Source organism: Thermobia domestica, chromosome 3 (genome assembly GCF_964235325.1).
Source record: "Thermobia domestica chromosome 3, izTheDome1.hap1.1, whole genome shotgun sequence".
In the NCBI taxonomy this organism is placed as follows: domain Eukaryota; kingdom Metazoa; phylum Arthropoda; class Insecta; order Zygentoma; family Lepismatidae; genus Thermobia; species Thermobia domestica.
In genome coordinates this window covers 219,557,615-219,582,636 of record NC_137456.1, presented here as the reverse complement: position 1 = coordinate 219,582,636, position 25,022 = coordinate 219,557,615, and the positions used below count along the sequence as shown (strand labels likewise).

General features: G+C 34.3%; 1 protein-coding gene across 2 annotated transcripts in view; it reads right to left on the bottom strand.

Annotated features, from left to right (window-relative positions):
* The window catches only part of LOC145680969 (heat shock 70 kDa protein 4L-like), a 331,629-nt gene that overhangs the window by 242,403 nt on the left and 64,204 nt on the right, over nt 1–25,022 (bottom strand). For both annotated transcript variants that reach the window (XM_081752187.1, XM_081752188.1), the window contains exon 3: nt 20,931–21,053. In XM_081752187.1, the coding sequence (XP_081608313.1) occupies nt 20,931–21,053 (123 nt within the window). The remainder of the gene's footprint in view (nt 1–20,930; nt 21,054–25,022) is intronic.

Genomic DNA, 25,022 nt, shown 5'->3' with positions numbered 1-25,022 from the left:
TATCCGCTTCACTCAGTGCTTGAACCAAGGACAGTCTGTATGGCTTCATGGTCAAATGTCTACACAATATACGGAAAACACTGGTCTAAGGGATACTAACTAGTTTCTTGTGATGAACGTCGTGTAGAGTTTCGAGGACTGTGGACAAAACGCTCCCCAACTGCTTCCACCACATCATCAGTCACGGGTGAGCGCCCTGGAAACTTTGTGTGTCGCACACAACAACCTGTTTCAACAAACGTCGGATGTCATTTGTACACTGTTGGTCTGCTGGGTGGTTCCTTGTCGTATTGTGTGCGAAACGTACGGTGTACACTCGCTCGTTGCTGACTTCGTTTCTTCAAACCAAAACACGAACTTTTACCTGTGTATTAACAATTTTGCAGTACTTTTTATTGTCCGACTAACCTTATTACTATCATTTACACTATCACCTGTTCCTATTTCGTCTTCAGAAATTTTCTATGTCACATTATATTACCTTGTTAATTCTTTTACTTAACTTTATGTATTCTACAGGAAAGGTAGGGATGAGTGCATTTACATCCCAAATATTCTGAATACCATTAGTGTGTATACAAGCTCTACCAGAAGCACTCTTCTGGTAGAGCGCCTTCCGTTTAACTAAGACCGTACATTATGATTACCTTCTGGTGCAGGTGGAAAAACATGTGATTGGCTAAAATCTGGTATAAGTTGTTAGTAATTTCCATATTGAGAAACAGAAATGTAAGGAGGTACTTGTAAATTATAACCAATACTTAATTGATTCACTTTATTCACACTTTCTTGAACTGTGTGTGAACTACAAGAATTAAGGGTAACTTATCAGAGTGTTGATGAGACTATTTTCTTTCTCACCTCTGTATTTTTGATTTTGATTTATATTTTTAGATTCAAACTGCATTTTATTTTTCTCTTTACTATGATCAACGCGATATTTTGTGTTTCGATTTTTTAGGTTCATACTCCGAAATGTCAACTAGATTTACATTCAAAAGCTTTCTATGAAACGAATTAATCTGTTCATAATTTTCACTATTCTTCGACAGGGTTTCCAAATTTTGAACTACATCTAGCACAATTTGTAATTGAAGATATGGCAATAAGATCAACTGTTTTTGAAAATAAGTAACAATAATTTTATGAAATTGAGAATGAAACCAACACTAACACCTTTGTTTAATTCCCTAATATGATAGTACCTATTGGTCACAAATTGGTAAACTGTGCATCAGTTTTAAGATCATATTTTTGGATTGCAAAACGGATCTTTTTCCTGCAACTACATGCGGGGATTGAAGTTGTTTTATAAATCTACACCTGTTCTACAACATGATTACGATTATATGCTTTCGCTTTTATCTCTTGTTGGACTCTTTGTTTCATAACTTTGATCAGTACTTTCACTACTACAACTGATAATTGAACTATTAGTTCTACGACTATTTTCTACACTATAACACTCATGTGAGGAATTGATCTTACTATTTACGTTACTGTTAAGTTCAGATCTCACATCGACATGCACATTTAAAATTTGTTCTTGCATTATAGCAATTTGAGTTTAAATCATTAGAAATTCTTGTGTAAGGTTGCCAATTCCATTTTTAATCTCCAAAGCAGTACTTGGAATTTGAATACATTCCTTTGCTTCTTTTTCCTTATTTTTAATTAATTTTTCCACACTATTGCCACAGCAATCTACATTACTTTTCAAAAAGATTAATGATTAATTTATGTGATCGTTTTCGCTACCAATGTTATTTAACCTACTCTCATTTATGGTTTGTTTTTGCATGCATTCAGATACATGTGACTGAAAGAATGTATTTTCTTTTTCTATATCAACTATCATGCTTTGATTTACGCTCTCCTTTAGCCTAACCGGCATAACTGTGGGACGTAACACTCAAAGATTTCATTTTTGATTTACGCATATTTTCTTTTCAACATCTGATCTCATATTTTAATGCATCTCAAATTTTTGTTGAGATTTATGCATAAACTGCGCTACAGAACTTTTACCCTGCACTTCCACCTGCTCTACTATATGTGATAAACCATTCCGCATATCAGCCTCTGATTGTCTATCTGGACCTTCGTTTCAGTAAACTGATTGTCTGCATCAGTTTTAAATTCTTTAGTCTCTTACCTTATTACCTCTAGTTGATTATTTACTTCATGTTTTAACGCTCTGACATCATTATGGATTTCTTGGATGGCTTTGACAGTTTCTGATTGCAAAATATCAAATTTATTGTCTAATTTAATTAACTTTGTTTTCGTCGCATCTCTTTTGTTTACAAATTCAATGTGATTATTTTGAAAACGATCATCACTTTCTCTCATTTATATAATCAAAAAATTAACTGCTTCAAGCAGTTTCAGATTTGTTTGTGTTGGTCCTAATGAATATAAACTGTTACACTACCTAGGTATAAGAACGCGAAAGAACGAATGGCACTGAGCATTGACGCGGCGCAGTGAACCGTCTCTTTCCAAATGAAACCCTAACACCTCTTAAAACGCAATTGCATTAATGTTCCTGTTCCTAAAGGGCGCTAATTTATGTGATATTGTTGGGTTTGTTTTGTCTTTGTTCGGGCTGTCAATTTATGTAAGATTATTCAAGGTTTGATTCTCTACGTCCCTTGTTGGGCTTAGCCAATTAATGCAAGAAAATCTGGTTCAAGGCCTAGCGTCGGGAGAGGGAAATATAGATCGAACTAACGGTAAAGTAAAATAATCACTATGCAAGAATATCCGGTTTGAGACCTAGCCTGGGGAGAAGAAAAGACAGATCGCACTAACGGTAAATTAAAACAATTACTATCTCACACAAAAAGACCGATTCGTTGCGCAATCAAAATAGACACATAATAGAAACACACTTGTAATAGTTTCAAAAAGAAAACATGTTTAGTACATTTTAACTTTTACCTAACCAGCATATATTGGCACAGTACCCTTGTATTAGCACAATAGAAAAATATACTTTTGAAATTAGCATTTATTCAAGCAAAATTTAGGAACAATTCAATGCATTATAACTTGGCTTTAAAGCACTTGGTTAACACATTATTTTCATATATAAAATATTTGAAACAATATTTTGGCTTTTTTTCAGCAATTGCGACGCGGAATTATCGCACACGGAAGCTGTTCCGCATTTGTAAGATTAACGGAATTACTTGACTTCCATTATTCTACTGTGTAGCTCAACACAAAAGATGATTTTCCATGGCGTAGTTCACATACACAAGAAGTAGTTTCATTTATCCCTCATCCACCACCATTGTGCAGATTGTTATAGCGTTTCTCACGTACTGTTGATTTTCAATTTTGTTTAGTTCAGCTTTAGTATTTTGGTCTTGTGTATTGTAATGTTTTCGAGCAACCACAGGATTCATTACCGTGTGCTGAGGTCGGATGGAAAGCATGCCAGGGTTGATTCGCACTGCTGATATTTTAGACTGGATTATGGGGTTATTGCTTCCTTTTGTTGAATATAGTCCCACTTTTTCTGATCAAACTGATAACGTGATCAGAACCTTATACATGTATAATCGGCATCAAAAATGGTTCATGGTGTGCTTCGCGCGTAATAAATTTGATCTCGCCGAGACGTTGCAAGTAGAGTTTAAAAGACGTTTTATCTGTATCCGCAAGCATTGCAAAAATATGTGGCATTTTACGCAACGTAATTTTCTTTGCACTTCGCCACGAGGAACATAATTATCCCTTTGTAGCTATATATCGGGCTTCAGTGAACTAGAAACAATAGGATGCTTGGCTGGCTAGTTATGTAGATAGATTTGTTTTCGCTGGTCGTTCAGATCGACGAATTGGTGGTGGCCCTGTCTACATTCAGTAAAAATGCAAGGTTCAGTTTGGAATCAGAGAATAGGTTGCTTGACTTGGCTAAGTTTGGTGATTTGTTCAAACAGCGCAATACGTGCTTTTCCCTATTTTTTTGTTGCATTTCATTCCATATATTGTCATATTTAGAAAGTTAGTTAGTTGCTTTTTTGTTATTTACTCCTATAATTTTGTTTAGTTTGAATATTTCTCAAATTTAGGATTTTAGTGTTCTGTTGTTTATTTAGGTTTTCTTATATCAGTGTTTATTTAGAGCATTGATGTATGGATATTCCTTTGATGTTGTTTTATGGAGTAGGTTTATTCAAGTGTAATCTTGGTTATTTTAGTAAATTTGTTGTTTAGTTTACTGTATCTCATTACATTTTATTTGTTATTTTGTATATAATCATGTAGGTTTTTAAGGTAATTCAGTCGGAAAGGATTTCAAATTTAAGTTTTTTCTCTTTTTCATATTTTTCTGGTAAATACTCACACTATATGTTTTATTTTAGTTCTGTTTTGGTTTTAGAATTTCGCTCCTATTCGCATATATCGTTACAGTTAAAATTCATTCATTAGATGTTTCCAGGTGTTGGGTTTCCAAATAGGAAAAGTCAGTACGTTCGTGTACTTATCTTGAGTATAAGTTAGCAGATTCTTCTTTCTGTCATATGTTGAGCCTGAGAAAGTCAAGTGTCGTCTTCCTGTCTGTCGCTGTAATCTTTGCACTCGTGCATCTGTTAGGATTGTTTTATTTATCATTGTATTGTGATAATTTATCATTTCAATTAAACTTAATTATTTTTTGGCCTATTTGGACTACTTTTAGGTTTTTCTATATACACATAGTTTCTTTATAATCTCAACAATTCAGATTATTTATATTGATAATTAGGAGTCTTATTTTACGATTATTTTATAATTATTTTTAATAAATAAAGAGAATGGCAAAACGAATTTCTTTTACTAAGCGTTATAATAATGTTGACAGTATTATTGTCTAAATTTGAGTTTAAAGTGGCTTTATTTTGATATATGAATTGCATAGCTTTTATTTAAGTTATTCTCATACGCCGTGTTTGGGCGTAGGGGTGTAATAGTTAGTTGCTGTTGTTATTTTCTTCAAAGAAACTCATTGGTTAATTTCGAGACTTAGAATTATTTTAACCTAAATTTCATGCAACGGTCTGAACAGAGTGTGATTAACAGTTAATTTACTTTTCTGATTAATATTGGTTTTTCACAAACTTTTTCAACGACATTTACGTGATTATAAATTGTTTTAGTTTGAACTGTGTACTCACCATTCTCCAGTGTTACTTCATCCTAATTTAAATTTTTATCTGACACATGTTAGTTAAATACCCTCCACGAATACACTATTTAAAAGTGACTGTTTCCTTGTCTTTACCGCCGCCTACTTGTGGAAACGTTAATTACTTCTTCTGACTTACTCTGTGCACCTTAGTTTATTTCTGTACCATCTGATGTGGATGTTTACAACGTAGTGGTTTCTCGATCATCTCGTATCTCAGAGGTTTGGAGATTTTTTTATCGTTAGAATCCTTGATCCTTGTCTTTGGACATATTTAAGTCATGTTTTTACTCCAGTTTCGCAGACTTACATTTTGGGACGCCACATCGTTTCTCTGTAAGGATTCGATTCACGATTGAGTCGTCTTTCTGCAGGAGGGAAATATTCCATATCAGTTCCCCATGACCATGGGACAACGATTTCTGAATTCATTCATCTTTACTTTGGAGTCCAAATACACATGGGAAACTTATGCTTCATTTCGACAACAAACTGAGTTCATCGCTTGCGTGGAACTTCATCTATTTCTAACTCTCTACAGGAAATTATTATTAGCCAAGATTCACCATTTATTTGTTGTATGAATATTGAAAGAAATTAATGAATTGTAATATTATGGTAATAGACCTTGGCCAGAACTCTCCTCACCTTCACGTTTGCTTAATTGCATCTTTTATTTATTTAATTATTCCGTTCCGTGCAATTCAGCTTTCTTGCTTTAATTTGGTTTACGTATTAATTTGTATGTGCCAATGGTTTGTTTTTTGCTCGTGTGTTTTCTCGTGTGAGTAGCTGATTTGGATAATTGAAATATTCCATGGTGACTTTGTCCAAAAGTGGAATTATTGGCCGACGCTTCTATCTCACATTACACACGAGTCGAGAATAAAACTAGTGAACATTGAATTATCTGGGTACTTCGATCATAGTTGCTAAACAGTTGACGTCTCCATGTGAAGTGTATTTCAGGACTTATGTTTATGCATGTAGTTTTACCATGTATGTATGTAATTTTTAAACATGTAATCTTTATGCATGTATTTTTTAACAGATACTACGTGTTCTTATTGTTATATTGATTTATCATGATGCACTTGGTATGTTTCTTTTATTACTATGATTTTTATGAATAAACTGCTTATTTTATACTTATATTCAATGTATTCACTACTCAGTATTAGTCTTGACACACTTGTGGCTCTCAAGTTGTTGTTGCCAATAAACTGCTAAAATTACTACTATTATGATTATTATTAGTTGAAGTACGAAGTTCAAAACGAGGCGATGCAGCATTTACTTAACTAAATGACAATTTATTTGCGAGTATGCACTAGTAGAATATAGATTTTCGTGATTTTAATTTGGGAAATGAAGTGAATAGTAAAAGGAATATAACAAAGATATCTTAGTAGTAAAATATTAAGTAATTGGAGTTAAACATGTCTTTCCACTAAGGAGTATATAAAGAGGACTTACTGTAAAGTGCATTCCAAAAATATTTTAGTTTTAATCCGACTAGTTACGTAATCCATCTGTAAGTTATGATTTTGCAATTTCAGAAAGTAGAACGAGAAACCAATGAAATGTTCTATTTGTTAAGAAATCTTTTAAAAAGGGATAATTTCAAGGGGTCACCTGAGGAAGTAAGTATTTGAAACACGTCTGGAGCTAAGAAATTTCCCCTTTCGGTGCAACATCTTCTATCATTCTCAATGTGGACTACCAGTACTCCCTCCCTCGTATACTTGCAAATCCCGGGAGGAATCACCTTGAATCATTACTGCTTATAAATTGTTTTTCATTACATATCATGGAATAATAACGAAATATTGAACATACTTAATATTTTGTTTTTAGCTATGGATTTTAGATTTGCAAACTGATATAATGTTTCGCTCTAATCGAATTTGGAAGGAAAGGATTTACCAAAGAGTTATTCGAAGAAATGTTCTCAGTCTCCAGATGAAAATAGGATCACAATTCAAAAAAATAAATAAATAAATAAATAACTTCCTACTGGGTTCAAACATACTTATAACTATGTCACTGCCAGAGTATTGACTCAAATCGCTCGGACATTTCGCATTCAATTACAAATCTTCTTTTCACGTTTGTGTAAGGGAGTTTACTGCTCCACATTTGCTTTTGGGTTTTCCGATACGACTGAGTTTACGGTGAATATTTGGAACTTAAAGTCATTACAATGTATAAAAGTATTTTTGAATAAACCACATTGGATTTTGTGTTCTAATGACAAATAAAACAGCTTGTTTTAAATGCTTGAATAATCCGTGGAATAATTGGGGTCGAGTGATCATAAATGTTTTCATAGTTAGGAGTCTGGATATACAAACCCGCTTAACGTGAGGATTTACATTTTTCAAATACCTTTCAAATACCTTTCTCTCCTGAAATCATTACGAGTAACGATTCTTCTTTTAGCTTCAGGGTGGGTACTCAAGTCGAAAATGAAGACCTCCTACTAGTCAAAGAGGAAACGTAAGTAACGGCACTTACTGTGAACTTGACCAACTGTTTGAACAACGCCGGTAAAAGAAATTATGCCAGCGAAGGATCTTTCAAATTACTTATTATTTTGATTACCCTTGAATAACGTGTACTATTGCTTGAGGAAAAATTCAGAATGCATTTTAAACAAAAGAAGCAGTGTTTTATCTGCATCAAATTACAAATTTAATATGTGAATGAAGCTTCTACCGGTAGGGTTCCATTAACTTATTTGTAGTTCACATTAAATTATTGCGCCAATTTTTTATGAAAAAAATTCGTAGGTCCGATATATATAATGAAAGGTGTTTCTGGTAAATGTTAAATCGATACTGTTAATAAATAGTAGCTCTTCTCAGTCTTATGTTATCTTAATAAAGGAATATAAAACCTTAACTTCACGACTTTTTTACATAAAAGGTACAATATCATATAGAACGTTAAATAATAGGATGAAAAAATACTTTAGTTCTTAGAAAATTAAAATTACATAAACAAACTGAACTGTAATTACATTATGCACAATACAATGGATGGAACAGCTGAAACGCACAGCTCCTTTAAGTAACTCAACAAAAAGTAATCTAAAAGAGTTTAAATGACACATCTGGGAGTCTAACTAACAGTTGCATTGCTGGAAATTATGACTGCATTAAATTTCTCTCGCAACACGCTGATGGTGACATAAGTAGTGTGACATATGGTACCGTGTTTTCGGAAGCACATGTCTTCCAATTCAATTTCATCTAAATTTGCCCATAAAAATCCTCGGTACCAGTCGCTGTCACTGAATCTCCTACAGTGTTTTGGAAAAATAGGTGTCGATGACGCCACCACGTCATAAACCGCACCATACAGTGATTTCTTGCAGATGCAAACGCCTTTTGTAAATTTCTCGTGGATAGCATTCACACTAAAAACAACAATTGTGTTTGTTAACATGTCCACTTAACCATGAGCTTCATCTGAGAAGATAATTTCTTTTGCCCAAAATTGTCATCCATTTAAGTTGCTTAAAATTCCAAACAATAAATAAACGAAGCATGCGGTGGCCCAGTGCCTTCAGTCCTTGGGTCAACACAATTTTATACGGGATAAAGCATAAACTCAAGTCTTTTCGCACAATACGCCAACTTGTCGTTCTGCTAAGACCTAATTCTTAAGCACGACGCGGAATCGATAGGTATATCTAGAACTTCTGCAACACCCTTACGTAGTAGCGAAGGGTGATAATTTCAACAGGGTAGGTCCAAAGTTACGATACTACTAATGCTACTACTACTACTACTACTACTACTACTACTACTACTAATAATAATAATAATAATAATAATAATAATAATAATAATAATAATACTTGGGTTACTTATACACTTATACATTAATTCCAATTGCTGGCTTTCTTTTCATCAAATACGTTCATTACTTTCTTGTTTGAAAGCCGGAACCGTGGCTAATACACTTAAGAGTCCATTTCTATAGAAATTGCACCTAACGCAATAAGTCTGTCGTTATTCAATGTATTCCTCCAGAATATTTTAATTCTCTTCAAAGTATCCATGCTTATCTCACATGAAACTGTAGTAGCTGGAATACTCAGCCGCACATGTGACAAGCGAAGATATTGTGTGTACACTTATTGCACTTATTGGAGATCATTTGATGTGATGCATTGAAGTAAATTAATAGCTCTAAGTTGTTTAGTGTCGTCCTACGAAATGACTGTTCGTTCAGCTCGTACCCCATCAACGTCGAAAATGTGATACAATGAAGATTTTTAAAGTTTTTTTTTTCTAAGAAATATCAGTTTCGTAATCCTGAAACTGTTTATAATCAAGTACCGTAGATGCGGGCTACTTGGACCCAATTTTGCAACAAATTCGTTCTTTCGGTCTGTTTTCATCCACGAAAACTCAAAAGTTATTGTCATAACCCATATTAAGTCGAACTACAGGCTTTATTTTACATATCGAGGACAGTTTTAGTTTTATATATATTGAAAACAAAGCACAGGCGATTATTGTAAAAAAATGGGTCCAAGTAAGACTCGCGTTCGGGCTACTTGAACCCACCCCCATATTTTCCTACAGAAAACCATTGAAATCTGCTCTGAGACTAAGTAGGACGTAGGTGTTCCAAGAACAACACTTTTTATTTACTGCAAACCACAAAGAGAACGTGTTAAGAGGTACTATCAAATATAATGACTGTAATAGCTGATTACATTTTCTTCTACAGCTGCACGAGCAATATCTATATTAGCAGCGAATCTAGTCGTTGACTGGAGGTGTATTTTCTAAAATAACTTCACTCAATCTCGACTGGGAAGATTGTCTTAGAAAGCAATGACAGTTCTCAAATGCATGGCAAAATAGGACTTCACAATAAATCTGAAATCAAGTTAATTAACGAGGAATCCGAAATCACAAACTTTATCAAGATGACTAGCGAAGGCTAATTCTTCTTCTTCAGTGAACACTTTCAGATGACCCGGATTCTGCCTTGACCTGTTCTTTAATCTTCTTTCTATGGGGGAACGACTTGTCTTGAAGTGAGCTTCTGTTTCTTTTCGCGACATTTTCCCCGACTGAATTGCTGGTAAATATTCTTCAAGCTGTTATGAAAAATCAGCATATTTTCGACCTGCAGGCAATCTTTTATATTGATGTACCATTTTGTACCGGTCTCCTTAAGGAAACAATGAAAAGTCCTTACTTGTGTGACAAGTGACAACAGGCCTTTATTTTTCATTGATAAAGATAACAAAGGATGGGGTGGGATAAAGATAACAAAAGATGTGGGACAAAACATCCATGTTTTCCAGGTCATATATACACACTTCATATACTGTATAATCTAATTACGCACACATCTTATTGTATATGAGAAAGTTTACCATGTCAGTTTCATTAACCTATATGTAACTACTTATGTGTTTACTTAGCATTGGTTCCACTTCCTTGCAAATAGTGTCCACACATAAAAGTTCGGCGCTCAATAAATACACTCTTTTAGTCAAAGACCTTTCTTACCAATGCTACTTAATCGTAGCCTACCACAGAACTAGTTTCAAATGTGTGTACGCCTCCATTATGATCCCATCTAACGGATCTAACTCTGAACTCACTCATTATTGCATTGCATATGGGACTTTAAACGAGTTTTTGGTATGAGTCCAAGTAGCCCCTTAAGGGTCCAAGTAGCCCGCAATTACGGTAGTTCTACAAATTTCAAAAAGAACAAAACACGAAAACTAGTATTCATCTGAACTGTAAATGTATCCAAATTTTTATAGCAGAGTACTTTTAAGCATTGTTTTTCCTTATCGTCGCCCTGCAAGAAATTAATATCTAACAATTCATACACAGTCTCTTCTGCACGCAGACAATGTTCGCATGACTCCCTTGCAGCACGTGTGACATCAGATGTAGGCCTACATCTGCTTTTGCAAAATGAGAAACAGATTTTCAGTAGACATAAATACTTTAGTACAGAAACACAACAACAACAAAAGTCCCATGAATTTAATCATAATTGTAGGCCACCGGCCCGAAACCCAATTTTATTAGATCCGAATCGCAATTTTCATAATCAAATTCACGTATGTGACTCATTGCTGATCATAATTCGGCGTAGTGTGATTTAATTGTTTCAACTGCGCGCGATCCGATGGGGAAGATGAATATTTTGTTTTCTCAATAGCTCAGTTCTTTTTGTTAAACTTTATAAAAACGCATGTATCGCAGTAAAGTCGCATATAAATGTTTTATGTTTTTGCATCGTGTGTGTATATCATTCAGTTCAATCACATTCGCCGACCACTTAGAAAGTTTCTTACATGTTCGCAAATGTTTAAAAAATAGGCACTCACAATAACTCAAAACCAAACTCCTTTCTATTCAATTGTAATGAAGGCCATGAGTCTCATTTCGTAAAAGATTAAGTCAACGCAATGCTAAAAAGGGGGTTCTAGTTTGTGTTAGGTGAAGTACTTTTGACTTGTGTAGCCGTCCGCAAAAAAACTGGTACGAAATGGGACCATATATATTCTTGCCTTTTATATGTTTGACATATTGAATCGAAGTCCAAGGCAGTCATAAACTCGAGGTGAACCGTGGAAACAATAGTAAAGGTCCTGGCTATAGATCCCGTAGGAATGGCATGTGTGACAGCTGTTCTCTCCTCATCCGGTATCTACAATCAAAATTAAGTAAAATAAAAAAAAGAACTTCGGTAGACATTCCGAATTCCAGGAATTTTTATTATGACGTCATAAATATGGCCGCCAACGAATTTCGACTTACCAAATTTAAAATTGTATAACTTCATTACTATTGAAAACAAGAACTTCGTTATTCTTTGATTTATCAGAGAATATATTGGGCTTTTATTGTTATTATAAAAGTTTGCCGTCTGTTGCCGCTACTTTTAAATAGGTCGCTCAAACTAGAGAAATGATAATTTTCACATTATTTTTTTTAAATTTCTATAGCAAATAACTTTGAAACGACTATGTTTAAGGAAAAACATCCCCCCAAAAAAACGTTATGGGGCATTTCAATAGCTATCGAAAACGACCAGAATCACTGATATATCTCAATCAATAACGGAGATACTCAGTTTCATGTTAGGTTAAGTGTAAAAATTTCTTCAGTTAGTTCGAAGTATTAGAATTGCATCCAAAGATGTCTCGAATTCTTAGTGCATTATATGCCATCGGATCCACTCATTACGCGCGCCACCGTTTTGGCGACATCGTTATTTGGCGCCATCAATTCGTCACCATAACTTTTTGACGCCGTGAACTTCCGGTGCCAGAGCTGAAAATCTCGAGAAGTAAAGTTAGCAGAAATGTTTAGAAATAGATTTGTCTTGAGAACGAAAAGCAATGTAGGATAGGTTAGGTTGAGAATAGCTTTAACAACTAAGCTGGAAAACTGGAAAGTCAAAGTTAGGTTGTATTCGGAATGCTTAAAATACTAACCACTTCAAATATTTTTAAGTACCTTTTCACCTTAGCTAACTTAGAATTTCGACTGTAATTCCTAACAAATTACACTGGGCTTCGAAGCGTAGCGTACCCATACCTTATTGAGTAGTTTGACATAATATTATTATTTTCTTTAAAATAACACGCTATTCATTATAAACGAATCACTTCATATTCTCTCAGGTCTATATTAACATTATTGTTACTGGAGTTAGAAATTTGTTTTGATATTTACAAAAAGTACTATTTCCATTTCTAGGATAATGACCAGATGCGTAATTTATGTTTATTATTATTTATTCAGCTAATATATATTCCAATAACACTAATTATAGTTTTTCTTTGTTTCAGTGTATATGAAATATTGAAGTTGAAACGGTCAGAAATATCCTGTACCATAGCATCAAAACCCTATTCATCTCAATCATTAGTTGGAATTAAATTCGTAGCAGAAAGAATGAAATATCATCAGACTAGTACCCATATTGACATTAACAAATATATTATCTGTTAACAAGCTACAAAAGAAAAAAACATGTACGTCAGTCGTTGGAAGGAAAAATATTCTTCATACTGCTGAAATAAGGGAAGATGTAGTTTATCAAAGAATTTCTGATTACAAGCAGGAATAGAAAATGAAATGAAATGAAATCGTTAAGTTATACGTTCCACGGTTATGCCGGTTAGGCTAAAGGAGACGGTGATGATGAGGGATGAGTGAAATGGTGGAATGAAGAAAGTGGGAGGAAACGGGAGAACCCAGAGAAAACCCACGAGCACGGTGTTTGTCCACCACAAAGTCCATACGGCTCGAGCTGGGATCGAACCAGGGACCCAAGCACCTGAGGTGAACGTTCTACCACTGAACCACCGCGCCTCCAAGCAGGAATAGAGTTTAACTATCTTTGCACTAATACATGTTACAAACAGTACACTTTAATGAAGACATTGCTGAAGTTAGAGGAAAGTTTAATTGAAGAACGAAAAGAAGATAATGATAGACTTTATAATATTGAGCAGGAATGGAAAAATTTCGATCAGATAGCACATCTCGAGAAAAAACATCACAAAGTATAAATCCATTCAAAATGAATTGTTTAATGTATGGTTATAAGAAACGTGGCGATATAAAGAAAAATATCGTATATGTGAAAGTTCCAGATCTTCAGTATTTCTTGAAGCAACTTTAAATATGAATGATGATGTATATATTTGGAAGATGAAACATCTGTTGCCATTGGGAAGATGAACATCTGTTTTTGGAGCTGACCTCTTCTATCACAAGTTATGTCTTGAAACTTACCATATAAAGTACAGAAGAAAGCAGAAAGTGAAAATAAAGAAAAGTCAGTAAAGGTAATCAACAAAGAAATGTTGCAAGATGGTTTTGTATTGATTACAGATATTCTAGATAAAGATAATGGTTTGGCACTATCTGAAATACGTAATTACATAAACCAGAAAGGAGAAATAAAGGTAAGCAATAATGGAGGTAAACTTTTAGCTGCTAAACGTTTCTGGACCTGATACACAATTTTCTAATCCGGTTACAAAGAAAATGAACTTAGTTTTGTTTATTCTTCCAAACTAAATGTTGATCAGTTAGCTGGAGCAATACGAAGCACCAGTGCACAACTGTAGCGAGAGATGCAAAAGTATTGATTCGTGAGTCTATTTTAAATGGAAATGCTGAAAATTTTAAACAATCCTTGACATCAATAATCTATGGTCTTGGATATATTTTTACAAAATTTATTACAGTTACAAAATAATACACGTGCAAGAATTACAACAGCTATGAGAATTGAGTCAGAAAAGTGCTTAGAATTATCGGATGAGGAGCTGATAAAAAATATTGAAGAGCCTGGTTTGAAAATGATTCCTCACTTTTTTCATGCCGCAAAAGAAGATTTTGAGCAAGAAATTCTAACACCAAATGATACAGATGTTTTGGTACTATTTCTTCATTTTCTTAAGGATTTCGAGTCTGTAGGGTTAAAAGAAACTGTGGCTTACAAAATTTCGACAAGAAAGTTTACTCATTCACAGTTTTTCAGATAAATTAGGAGAACTTAATAATGTTATTCCTGCAACAATTTTCTGACAGGATTACATGTTACTAGTAAAATTGGAACTAAATTATCAGCCTTAAAAGCACAATCACAATGATACTTAACAGAACTTTTACATCATGTGCCAGCAGATGATCAAACTTTACTAGCAGCAGAAGACTAGCTGGCAGTAGTTTTCAAGTACGGTATTCACTATCAAATTTCAATGATCTCAGGGCAGCGATTATGACTCAGTAAGGAACAAAGCCTTTTTCATCTACCACCAAGTTCTTCCATACAGGATCATCTGAAGTGCGCATTCTTTATGGTATACACATATCATCCAATGCTTCATAAAAGTATCACGGTGTTACCAGAAAAATACGGATTGATTCTCGATTAGGACGGACCAATTGGTACCTGACTCTCAATTAAATCCAATTTCTCAAGATATCATTGTTACATGTAACTGCAACCAAAAATGCACTACAAAGAGGTGTCGGTATCATTCGAAGTTTCCTTTCTGCTTGTTGTTTTGCAACAGTAACGAACTTTGTGAAAATATATTAAAGACCATACATTATTGATGTTCAGAATTGTTTAAAATGTTCAAAATTACCAATTCTACCGTCCAAACCAAATTCAAAATTTAAAATAGACTCACGAATCAATACTTCTCCATCTCTTCCTACACTTGTGCACTGGTATTTCATATGGCTTCAGCTAACCGACCAACACTCATCATGGGAGAACAAAAAAAAAATAGGTTCACTTTCTTATGACCGGATTAGAAAATAATGTATCAGGTATAAAAACAGATGTTTCATCTTACAAGTCGCTTCACATTTTTCACGTTCCAAGCATATACATCAACTTCCATACATAAGGTTGCTTCAGGAAATACTGACGCTCTGGAACTTTCACAAATACGATATTTTTTTATATATGGCCAAGTTTCTTATAAAAACACTGTAAACAATTTATTTCCAATTAATTTATATTTTGGATGGCTTTTCTCGGGATGTGAAATCTGACCGAAATTTTTCCTTTCCTGATCAATATTATTAAGTCCATCATTATCTTCTTTCCCTTCTTCAATTAAACTTTCTTCTAACATCAGCAATGTCTTCTTTAAACTGTACTGTTTGTAACGTATTAGTGCAATGATAAATAAACTCTTATTCCTGCTTGTAATGCAGAAATTCTTTGATAAACTACAGCTTCCCTTATTTCAGCAGTATGAAGAATATTTTTCCTTCCAACGACTGACGTACATGTTTTTTTTTTTCTTTTGTAGCTTGTTAAAAGATAATATATTTGTTAATGTCAATATGGGTACTAGTCTGATAATATTTCATTCTTTCTGCCGCCAATTTAATTCCAACTAATGATTGAGATGATTAGGGTTTTGATGCTATGGTACAGGATATTTCTGACCGTTTCAACTTCAATATTTCATATAGCCTGAACAAATGAAAAATTATAATTAGTATTATTGGAATGTATATTTGCTGAATAAATAATATTAAACATAAATTACGCATCTGGTCATTATCCTAGAAATGGAAATAGTACTTTTAGTAAATATCAAAACAAATTTCTAACTCCAGTACAATAATGTTAATATAGACCTGAGAGAATATGAAGTGAGTAGTTTATGCTAAATAGCTTGTTATTTTACAGAAATAAATGAAAGTTATGCCAAACTACACAATAAGGTATGGGTACGCTATGTTTCGAAGCCCAGTGTATTTTTTTAGGAATTATAGTCGAAATTCTAAGGTAACTAAGATGAAAAAGCATTTAGGAAGATTTGAAATTATTACTATTTTAAACATTTCGAATACAACATAACTTTAATTTTCGAGTTTTCCAGCTTAGTCGTTTAAAGCTATTCTCAACCTAACCTATCCTACCTTGCTTCTCGTTCTCAAGGCTATTTCTAAACATTTCTGCTAACCTTACTTCTCGACATTTTCAACTCTGGTTCTGAAAGTTTACAGCGCCAAAAAGTTGCGGTGACGAATCGATGGCGCCAAATAACGATGTTGCCGAAACGGTGGCGTGTAATGAGTGGATGCGACGCCATATAATGCACTAAGAATTGGAGACATCTGTGGATACTATTCTAATACTTCGAATTTACTCAATAAATTTTTACACTTAACCTAACATAAAACTGAATATCTCCGTTATTGATTGAGATACATCAATGATTCTAGTCGTTTTCGATAGCTATTGGAATGCCCCATAACCTGTGTTTCGTGATGTTTTTCCTTAAACATGGCCGTTTCAAAGAATTAGAATTTTTAAAAAAAATGTAAAGATGATAATTTCTCTAGTTTGAGCGGCCATATTTGAAAATGGCGGAAATAGACGGAAAAACTTTATAATTACAATAAAAGCCCAATACATTCTTTGATAAATAAAAGAAGAACAAAGTTCTTATTTTCAATAGTAAGGAAGTTATAAAATTATAAATTTGGTAAGTCGAAATTCGTTGGCGGCTATATTTATAACGTCATAAAGAAACTTCCCTGAATTCTGAATGTCTACCCAATTTTTTTGATTGTTTTTGATTGTAAATATCGGATCCAGAAAGAAAATTTCTCAGTCATGGTATTCCTACGGGACATATGGCCAAGATCCTTACTAACAAAGTCGATAAACGCTAATGCCGATCTCTCTCACAGGTTATTTCCAACACGTTCCCTCGCGGGATTTCTTGAGAAGAGTGGTGATCGTCCCACTCATAGCTGGGACACTGCTCGAAGGGTCTCACAGCGGTGACGCTAACCACCATTTATTTATTGGACATTATAATAGATTCAACTTGGAAAATTATCTTACAGGTCGTCTATTTGAAGCGTTCGCGAAACGTTTTTATTGCTCATGCGTTCGCTTGGACTATGCAATTAAATGTGGATGGGTAATCATAATGGGCTGCAAACGCGAAAGCAATAAAAGCGCGGAGAAAACGTCAGTTCGAGAGTACTTGCTGCGTTTCGGAACAATAGACCGCCTGCTGTTTAAAAGATGTCTTAAAGGTGGGGATAAAAGGAAAGACGTGTTGCCAGGCAAGGGGATTTTAGCAAGAAATAGCTGCTTGGAAGATGCTTTGTGCAAAGTATTGGAACTCTCCTATTATAGACCTGGACCTGGCAAAAGAAGACCTGAACACCTGGCTCACAGTGTGCTTTAAAACTCTGGCGAAAGTAAAAGTACCGACTAGCCACCTAGGTCGTGTTCGCTGCCGGGGTTGACGCATCAAAAACGTATTCTCGAATAGCCGTACGCTCAGACTGTGTTGAAGGAATAAGAATGAATTTAACTTCCAAAAGTAAATGAAAAGGTCGGACCTCAAGGCCATAAGCACATTTCACCACAGTTCTCACGTACAGCAAACTTCCTGTATTTCGACGCCTCTTTTTTCTAGTCACTTGTAAAATGTATACTCCCTTTCAACCTTTTTGAACGATTTTACGAATAGCTACAGGGGTAAAAGTGATGGGGAACACGGGGGACGCTGTCCTCCACTACCACAAAATATCTGTGCCATTCTCCCACTTTCTAAAATAAAATACAATGGGCAAAGATAGGCACGGGGAACAAGCGTGATGTTGTGCGTCCCCCTGCCTTTTCAGATCCACTTTTACCTCTGGAATAGCAACTACAGAAGGGCTACTATACGCTCCCATAGTTTTCGCGAAATGCATGTTGTGTGTTTACGAAAGAAGTTGTACGTGACACTTTTGGATAAGAAGCAAACGTTCTTGAAGCGTGTATTCAACGACAATGACTTGTCACTATTGGTGTGAGGTGCAAAATTTTCCATTTCGGAAAATTTTCCGCTATATTTTTCCGGAAAATTTTCCGTTCTAAAAAAATATTAGTAATCAAGTAACAATTCCTCAGCAATCATAAAATTGGTTCAATTCGTGTACAGAAAAGTAAAAATGTGAAAGATCGTTTAAAGAATCTGAAAATTTTCATGGCTCTCACAATCTTCAGTACTATGTAGGAACAAATTAAACCATTTTTCATGAATCGAAATATTTTCTGTCTTACATAGAAAAATTGAAGAACTTTTTATGAGTCGGAAACTTTTCATCATTTTGAAGCAAAAAGTAAAACAACTTTTTGTGCATCGGAAAGTTTTATTGCTCAGTAGAAACAAGTGAAAGGAATTTTCATAGATCGGAAAATTTTCATCACGATGTAGAAACAAGTGGAAAAAGAAATTCATAAGCCGGAAAATTTTGCATATTATGTATAGTGATGTTAGGTAGAAAATTTTCCACTATATTTCACTGGACATTCAGCAACAAAATTGAATTTCTGTAGAGGAAATTTAGTCAACAACATATAATTTTCCAATTAGCTTTCGGGAACCGGAAATTTTCTAATATTTTAAGTTGGGAAGTAAATTTTACACAGTGTTTCTTTATCTCCAACTGCGAGCTCCTTCGTTGCTAAGCAGTTAGCATACGCGCCTTTGGCATGGAAGGTCTGGCTTCGATTCCCTGCGGGAGCTCATGTAGTTCGGATTTCACGTTAATCAGTTGGTCCCGTCTTATATAGTCTCGCTGCTGAAAGGGACGTTAAACTCAAAATCAACTCAATTCAACTCCTCTCTCTCTCTCTCTGTGTGTGTGTGGGGGAGTGTATGCAAAGTGCAGAGAACATGGGTTCGTAGAGTACAAATATCTCATTCTACTATTTAAACTTTCAATTTATTAAAAGTCATGAATGTTTTCCAATTCATAAAAGCATACTCCACTTATTCCTACATCGTTGTTTAGCCGTAAAATTTATTGGTAATAAATATTATCTTAAAAAGTTTCATGAAGTGAGAACTTAACAATTCTTCGTTTCAAGAATGTTTCTTCAAAAACGTCAATACATTCTTCCCTCAGAATCCACCTTTGATCTTACAATATTAGATTTCGTCAGTTTAATACGCATAAGACGGTTTCCTCATAGCTTTACTACTTTTAGAGATTTACATTCTGCAACATTTATAAATAAGTAGATATAATAGAGAGAGAGAGAAAAAAAAAAACACTACGAAAAGTTTTACTTTCCAACTTGAAATATTAGAAAATTTTCTGGTTTCCAAATCTACTTGGAAAATTATACTTTGTTGCTGTCTAATTTTCCTCTATAGGAATTCTATATCTTAATGTGCAGTTAAATATAGCGAAAAATTTTTCTACCTAACATCACTATACATAATATCCAAAACTGTCCGGATTATGAAAAGCGTTTTCACTTGTTTTTACATCGTGATGAAAATTTTCCAATTCATGAAAATTCCTTACATTTGTTCCTACAGAGCAATAAGTTTCCAGTTCACAAAAACTTGTTTTACTTTTTGCTTCAAAATGATGAAAAGTTTCCGACTCATAAAAAGTTCTTCAATTTTTCCATACAAGACACAAAATATTTCGATTTATGAAACATTATTTAACTTATTCCTACATAGTACTGAAAATTGTGAGCCATGAACGATTTTTCACTTTTTAACATTTCTATACATAAATTCAATCAATTTTATGAAAACTAAGGAATTGTTACTTGATCACTAATATTTGTTAAGAACGGAAGATTTTCCGGAAAAATATAGAAGAAAATTTTCCACCTCACATCACAGCTAAACAACGATGTAGGAATACATGGAGTATGTTTTCATGAATCGGAAAATCTTCCGTTTCAAAATTTTCCGGAAAATTTTTATCACTGTACAGGACAGAGAATTCTTCGATTCATGAAAAATTGTTTCACTTGTTCCCACATAGTACTGAAAATTGTCTGGGCCATGAAAATTTTCAAATTCTTTAAACAATCTTCAATTTTTAACATTTCTATATATGAATTTAATCAATTTATGAATACTGAGGAATTGTTACTTCATCACTGATACTTGTTAACAACGGAAAATTTTTCGGAAAATATAGATGAAAATTTTTCACCTCACATCACGGCTAAACAACGATGTAGGAATAAGTGGAGTATGTTTTTATGAATCGGAAAATTTTCATCACTGCTTGTCAGAACACTCGCCACAATTGCCACTAATATCGTTTATATGTCACATCTAAAAGATCTATTGTTGCCAGATCTTTGGAATATTATATTATTCTTACTGTAGAACTTCATAAATGTTATAACTCTAACACAGAAACCAATATTATATACTAACCGAGATCACGCAATCTTTTATCTCCTTCTTCAAAGTATTCAATGCAATTTTCTTCAATTTCCTGAACATCATGGCTGTAATCTGCTCCGGTGTAAATATTTGTTCCGATCCTAAATATTTGACCTACGAAAGAAAACGTACAGTAATATATTACTGATTTACATATTTCGAAGAAAGTTTACATAATTGAATCTTATGTTTCATTGTACGAGATGAAAACAAGGTAGCTGAGAAGAAAGCTATATGTACTATTTCTGTATATTGAAGTTTGGGAACATGATTTTCCCTATAGCGCTATTTAAGTACACCTTTAATTCCATTTGGCTAATGTTATCAATCAATTGGTTGAAACGTGCAATGAAGAAATAAAGAAATACATTTCTAGCAAATATTGCGGAAAATTGAGCTCGAACGTTGAGTTCCAGAAAGATACACGACCGAAGTTAATTTTTCTGCACATTAGTTCGTTTCCAGGTGAAGAAGGGTCTTGTGTACCAACTTTGCTAAATCTACTGAATGTAAAACTACCATTAACTCAATCATTCAAGGGAGACGCAGTGGCTCCGTGGTAGAACGTTCACCTCTGGTCATGAAGTCCTTGGTTCGATTCCAGCTCGCGCCAAGTGAGATTTGTGGCGAACAGACACCATCTGCGTGGGTTTCCTCTGGGTTCTCCAGTTTCCTCCCACTTTCTTCATTCCACTATTTCATTCATTTCTCATCATCACCGTCTCCTTTAGCCTAGCTTGCATAATGGTGGGACATAAAACTTAAAGATTTAATTTTCACTTCAATCATTCAATCGTGAACAACTAGGTCACAGAGTTTAAATCTGGTAATGGTTTTTCCTTTCTTGAAGCTATTTCTATTTCTTGTCATAGAATCACAAACTAAGAAAGGAAAAGATGTGGAAATTATTCAAAATATGTAAATGTAAAACCAGAAAATCATGAAAATTCGTTAATTTGAATACAGTAGTTTCATGCATGGTAGACTTGAAGAAAAATCACAGCAATTTTTGAAGAAAATAGTGACGTCGTACCGTAATAAGGATAGAAACATTTTCTTCATGTTCATCACCACGTCTATACGGTAAAGACTATAAAGAAGTCTTTCAATTATCTTGAGGCTATCACACTACTAATCTTTAAAAAGCTGTTGAAATGCGGCTTTGAAACTCTGACACATTCGCACTCGGCGGGGCTAGGTCACAAACCCACCTTTCAAATACACAACCTCTGAATCATCCAGGTTTTAGAAGAAGCTCGTAGTTTAGCTCACAGGCGACGTGCGGAACATAAAAAGAAGAACTAGGGCTATGTCGTTAAGTATCGAGAAAGGGTAAGAGTTGAACGAAAGATGCTTTTTTGTATGAGACTAGTGCAAAATATGTAGAATGTGATGTGTGTAGTGATACAAGGAAACATGGGGCACGAAAGAGACATTTTATAATTGTGAAACATGTTCATATAAAATCAGACAGCAACTGCGTATATACAGCCACACAGAAAGACAATATAATAAAGTAAAACATCAAGATATGTAAATTGCCAGCTTTACTTTTTGATCCTTTAAAATAGTTGTATTTTTGTATATGTGAAAAAATGGTCTTACGAGGTGTCACCTAAAATATTCAAGAATTATTTTTAACGAGCAAACCAGCAGCAGTACTACATTCCGCCGCTAGATGCTTCAAGGTACATGTATTAGCAACTGCACAACAAAGTTGTGTCATCTTTGGCGCATTCAGTTGTGTATTGTAGTTGTGCGTGTCAGAACGTATGTCAGTATTTCTGCGATTTGTCAAATGGCTGACGTTACGAAGCACCTGATTTACATCAAGTTCTGTGTCCAGTTGAAGAAAGCTGCTTCCGAAACCCACCGCATACAGAAATAAAATTTTGGTGAGAGTCCATTGAGTCAAGCAAGAATATTTGAATGGTTCAAGCGTTTCAAAGAAGGCCGCGAATCTGTCGAAGATGAGAAACTTCTTTATTAGAAAATTTGAAGATGATTCGTAATGAAGGATGGAATCCGATATTTAGTGAAGCTCTGGTAGTAGCTGAAAACATAGGTTGACTCCAACATCTTCAAGAAGAACAGAAGAAAGGAAAGAAACGAAAGAGACTAGCTGATGAAGAAGACGGCGATAATGCAGATTATGATCCTGATCCAAAAACAATTTTTAAGCGTGAAGTTCTTAATGTTACCCTGAACAGTGTCATAGGAGATATGTCAGTTCGCTTCCAATCAGTGAGCTCTTTGCGTAACAATGTTTGTGTACGGTGGTCTTGCAAAGAAATGATAGGTGACCAGATCCAAGAACAAGCAGCTGCACTAGTCCAGCGATACCCAAAAGATTTAGATGATCTTTCTGATTAACTGCATAGCCTGAAATTGATATATTCGGCCAATTTTGGTGAGAACGCTTTTACCATGGGATCCCCTAAATAACATCAAAACTTTGAATCTAGAAACTTTATTTCCAAATCTGGCAGTGACCCTTCATATATTCGCCACAATCCCTGCTACCGTTGCTAGTGCACAGCGCTCTTTCTCTGTGTTCGAGTAAAAAAAAAAAAAAAAAAAAATTCACGCTTTACAATGTGTCAAGACAGATTATCAAGCTTAGGCGTGTTGCCAGTAGAGATAGAACTTGTGAAGTGTACCAACCTGGATGCTATCATTGATGAATTCGCTCTAAAAAAAGGCTAGAAAGGGAAATTTGTTCTAACTATACGTAGAAAAGGATAAATGGTAACTGTAACAGTTGTCTAGTAGTAATAGATGTAATAAATTTCTTTCAGACAATTACTATTAATATCATATTATTAATCACACTTTAATTAATTTGAGCAATATTTCATTGAAATAACTAAATGAGGCCTAATGCTTCATGTATCTAGATAAGGAAGACTAACTGCATAGCTTACTTCTATATAATTATTTATAGCAACATTTGTGCAAAGATATTCATAGTACAGGGTGGGTTGGATGGTTGAGAACATTACTTTCTCAACTTTTATTAACTATTTAATACGTTGTTTTGTATTTCCTTATTTTATTTTGAAATTATTTTGTTTCACAAATTATTTTGTTTTGAACATTTGATTGAGCATTGGGGGAGAACCTTTGCTATTACAATTAGATAAGTTACTTTTTTCTGTATTTTGATACCATTATATTAAATATATTATTTTTTCATTCATCTTAGTTTTGAAGCCTTCAAAAATCTTAGAACCAACAAGTAAAGAATATCATAAATAGTGAATTAATGAGGTTTTGTTTCGGCGAACAGTTTCGGCTGGGCTCAGAGTTCTTATTTTTCACTTATTTGTAGATGTACCAATACTGCTTAAAATGTAAATTAAACGAATTAATCTAATAAAGAGTTCAAAATAAGCCTTAATGTCCATTTTAGTTTACCTCTGTCCTAAGTGGTAAGTACGTAAAAAGTCATAAGGGAGCATGTAAGGGGCCCGGGATTGCTCAGCTTCGGGGCAAGCGACCGCTCTCGTTGGTCCTGTTGGTACCCCTGTGCATTGAATGTTTTCATAATGATAATGAAGTAAAATTTGTGGGAGAGTATATTTAGGGTTTCATAATCATATAACATGTACAGATTCCAGTTTACCTATGGGATGAAGATGAAGACTTTTCTGAAAATTTGAAAAATCCAAACGGATTTTTAGTCTGACAATATGTGAAATTGACAATATTCGCACCTAGAAGTAAATATACTCCGCGTTTTCTAGTGGTTGCCACAATCCTATGGAATATCATGGGTGCAACAATGGTAATCGTCCGTAAGAATATATATATATATATATATATATATATATATATATATATATATATATATATATATATATATATATAATATGAAGGTAACTATATACGTAACTTAACCACTCTTGAACCACCAGATCGATCTAGATAAAATTTTTCGTCATAGATGAGGTTCAGACCTTGGGTGGCTTATATCATTTTACTTCAAAGATGCAACTTGGAGGAAGGAAGGGGGCAGGTTTAGCTAAAATATCCTATATTAATATCGAATTCATAGTTTTCGGGGTCGCTGAGGTGAACAGT